Consider the following 4,149-nt stretch of genomic DNA (forward strand, 5'->3'; position numbering starts at 1 on the left):
GCATCCAGGCAAATAGGTCGCCATTAGCTCTGATCATTTTCATTAGAGGTTCCTTCAGGTCGTGTGGGAGGTCTCTGTTCACAAAGGTGAACTTCTCCTCTGAGTTGCCAACCCTGAACCTTTCCAAGTTCCCTTCCGGCTCGGGTCTAGGGTTGTCGTCGACCCTTGCATCCAGGTCGGCGAGGAACATTCCCGATGCCTCCTTGGATTTCTTCCTTCTCAGCTATCTGTTGATAAACTTCTACGATGGGGACGGCGAGGGGGTGTAGTTGGTGAATTTCCCGACTCAGGGAAACAACTTGAATATTTTGGTTGGCCCGCCGTCTCTGGCGTGCTCTTTTAGCCTTTCCCCACCACCGTGCTGCCGAGGTTGATTGTAGGCAGGCTGCAGCTTGTTGGCAGCCACCACTTGACTGACTTCCTCATCGTTGATATATTCCCTAGCCACGCTTTGGATTTCTTGCATCGTCCATACCGGCTTCGTGGTGAGATGCTTTTTAAAATCCTCATTCAGAAGTCCATTCGTTAAGCACAGACTGGCCACCGAATCGGTTAGGTCATCAATCTCCAAACATTCGTCGTTGAACCTGTCTAGGTATTTTCTGGTCGGCTCTCCAGACCTCTGTGTCACTCCAAGTAGGTTGATCAGGTGTTTCACCTTTGCAATGCGGGTGGTAAATTGGGCTAAGAAAGCGCGGCTAATATCCGAAAATTTGGCAACAGAACCCTGCGGGAGGCTGTTAAACCACCGTATCGCAGATCTTGCCAGAGTGACCGGGAAGGCGCGAAACCTCACCTCGTCGCCTACCCCCTCCATGTTCATTCTGGTCTCAAAGACCGTTAGATGCTCCTGTGGGTCTTGAGTTCCATCGTACCTCATGTCCGTTGGCTTATCATAGTGCTTTGGAAGCCGGACCTCGAGGACGGAATGATGAAACGGGGTTGCGCCCATTATCACGGGTCATCGCGTTCCCTTCGGCCTTTCTCCGTCATCTTCACGATCTCGCTCAGTGGCGCGTCTCCCTTGAGGCCGGGTGTATATCACGGGGTCACGCCATCTTCTTGGACGTTCTCGATCCTCCCAGGTACTTTTAGATTCAAATTGCAGGCTGGGCGTGCGCCGGGAGCGACTTCTCTGAGGAGTTCTTCCACGTCTCTCAAGAGATCGGGAATAGTTTGGTTCGAGAGTTCGTTGACGATGTTCCTGATCTGCCAGCTGGTGTTCCAGGTTCTGCACCCTATGACGCAATTCCTACATTATTCTGGTGCTATCGCTACCTGTTCCCCCAAAGAGGCGTCTCTCTTGGGATCGTGAAGACGGCTCGGGTCGTCGCAGAGGGGACCTCGTGCGCTCTCGGGAGGAAGCCACGAAGGCTGCCCCCTGGGCTCGACACCACTGCCAGGCTCTACTGGACCTAGTATGCAGTCCATTTAGGCATTCCCACAGATGGTACCAATGTTTGGAAGCTCGGGTACTGGACGGTTCGGGGAGATCCCTCAGATGGTGATAAACTCCAATTTTGTGGTTTATCTTGTGCTTAATTTGGGGTTTTTTGTCAATATTTCTCGCACTTATTCACAAGAAATACATGATTTTGTGTTCACTTCCTAATATTGATCCATAATAGAAAACATGCTTATTTTGCCTTAGAATTACTATATTTTAATCCTCTTTAATGCCATTCGATGCCGTGACGTATTTGTTGAGTGATTTCAAAATTAATAGGGTAAGAATGGCCTAGAAGAAAGAAAGAAAGCATGCATAAGAGGAAGGAACATGAAGATTTGGATTTTGGGAACTACAGCACCGATGTGCACGCGCACATCACGCGCACGCGTGGATGTGGATAGCTGGAAGCGGCGCGCAAGGATGGACGCATCCGCGCAGGCCAAAGAATTCCAATCAACGCGCACGCGCACTTGACGCGCACGCGTGGATCACAAAGGTAATCGGCGCGCACGCACGCATGGCACGCACGCGCGGGAAGCTGCACGTGACCTCATTAAAAGAAATCGTGCCTGGCGATTTCTGAGGCTCATTAGGCCCAATTTCAAGCTGTTTCTGCATGGAAAAGACCCAAGGATGCTAGGGAGAAGGGGGGATCAATCATTTTGACACTAAGACACATTTTCTAGTTTTTTGGTTCTTTGTTCTTCTAGAGAGAGAAACCCTTGTTCTTCTCTAGATCTAGCTTTAATTTGATCTTCCCTTGTTGAATCCAAATTGGATTTTGTTAATTACTAGTTTTGATTGTTTAATTTGAATTCCTCAGTATACTTTTGCTTAGATCTTGTTTGAGTGATTGTAAATTAATATTTGTTAGTGGGTATTTGTTAATTTCAATCCAATTGCAAATTAAACATGTCTTTTGTTAATGCTTACCATGTGTTTGATGAATTGTTTACCTTAATTATGGAGTAGTTCTTTCTACTCTTGGCTTAGGCCAAGGAAATTGGGTAAACTTGAGTCATTGGGTCTAATAGATTTGATGATTTGGGAACCCTTAGTGGTCAATTTGATAGCCATTGACACTAGCCTACTACTAGGTTAATTAGTAGTGAGGTCAGACCTTATGGGTAGATGTTGACCAAACCATTTAACATACTTCAAGTATAGAAGTAGACTTCATGGGTTTGGTTCCTCATAATTGTCAAGATATGGTTATTAGACAAGGATAGTGACCCCAATTCCCATGCCTAGCCAAGAGTTGCTTTTATTATTCATATTTGAAAACCCAAATTCTTAATTGTCTTGCTTTAGTTATAGTTCTTGTTTAGTTGAGAGTAGAATTAAATTGAATGTTGTCTTCTTAGTTTGAAATTACTCACATCTTACTCAGTTATTTGAATTAATTCCTTGCAATTTAGATTACTTGTTTGCTAAGATTCCTAGTTTACTTTCTTGCTCATGACTTACAACCCCGGATTTCTAACCAATGTTGAAGCACATGTTTGCCCATTCCTTGTGAGACAACCCGAGGTTTGAATACTTCGATTACTTTATTGGGATTGAACTTGTGACAACCAATTCCTTTCTAAATTTGATCCTCGAGAATTGTTGTTGGTAGAGCTATACTTGCAATGCAACTTCATTGAGAAATTCTCTTCCGACGTGATTCCCTCGATCATCAGATGGTAAGGTGGGGTTTCTGCCTGGTTCAGTATTGCGGAGATGGAGCTGGAGCAACCGACTTTCCGAGTTCTTGGTGTGGAGAGGGGGTGTCACCTGTAAAGACACTTCGACACCCAAGTCAGTGTGGTGTACAGGGAGAAAAGTTGTGATGACGTACCTTAGGGGAGGGGTAGGACCCTCCCCTTATATACCTTGTCAATGGGGCGGGCCCCACAAGGGAAGGCCTCCTTCCAAGAAGCTTCGCTTCCCACAGTTGTCAAGCAGCTGGCAGCAAGAACACGTGTTCGAGCCGGGGACCTAGCGATTCGTAAGCGCCGACCCGGCCGTGTAGGCCGATTAGTTGCGGGTCGAGCGGTAACTCTACTCAACTGGGCTGGGCCGTAACATATACATAAAAAATTAATTATAAAATATTTATTATGTATTTATATATAATTATATATATTATTTAATTTTTTTAATATATATTTTGTACTTATACGAATGGTTATATTTTATATATATGTAACATAATGTATAATTTATGTTACACGAATAACAAATTAAAATACTAAAACACTAATTTAAATAATAACATATATCACTAAATTATCATTTAAAAATTTACATCCCATACAATTATTAGCTATTGATGATATTTATAGTTTAAAAAGTTTTTTTAATTACTGCAGTTATTATAGAAAAAACTAAAACTAATTTTAAAAGAAGAAACATCAATAAATAATATTTTTTCGAATCAATTTTTAAGGAAGAACACTAATCTCATTTAAATTTGAAAATAGATCATTATAACACACATCTAATACAAAGTTTTCAAATTGAATATCAAATTCTAAAAGTCAAGTAACATATTGTTGTGGAGTCAAAGTAAATAATTTAATGAGGACAAATAAATATTATTATCATGTACTACTAAAAAAATTTAAATTTTATAGTGGGAGCACTTGCCCCACACCCTTTTTTTTTTCCAAAGATAGTAGGTTATATTTCATTAATTATTGAAAAATGAGATACAA

General features: G+C 42.3%; 1 protein-coding gene across 1 annotated transcript; it reads right to left on the reverse strand.

Annotated features, from left to right (window-relative positions):
• Positions 1-286: 286 nt before the first annotated feature.
• On the reverse strand, positions 287-952 carry LOC127747601 (uncharacterized). Its single transcript, XM_052261666.1, has one exon. The coding sequence runs from the start codon at positions 950-952 to the stop codon at positions 287-289; it is 666 nt and encodes a 221-aa protein (XP_052117626.1).
• Positions 953-4,149: the final 3,197 nt, after the last annotated feature.

This window comes from Arachis duranensis, chromosome 1 (assembly GCF_000817695.3).
Source record: "Arachis duranensis cultivar V14167 chromosome 1, aradu.V14167.gnm2.J7QH, whole genome shotgun sequence".
NCBI lineage: Eukaryota > Viridiplantae > Streptophyta > Magnoliopsida > Fabales > Fabaceae > Arachis > Arachis duranensis.

Coding starts and splice junctions, on each gene's coding strand:
- LOC127747601 (XM_052261666.1), bottom strand. CDS start 952: ATGGGCGCAACCCCGTTTCATCATTCCGTCCTCGAGGTCCGGCTTCCA.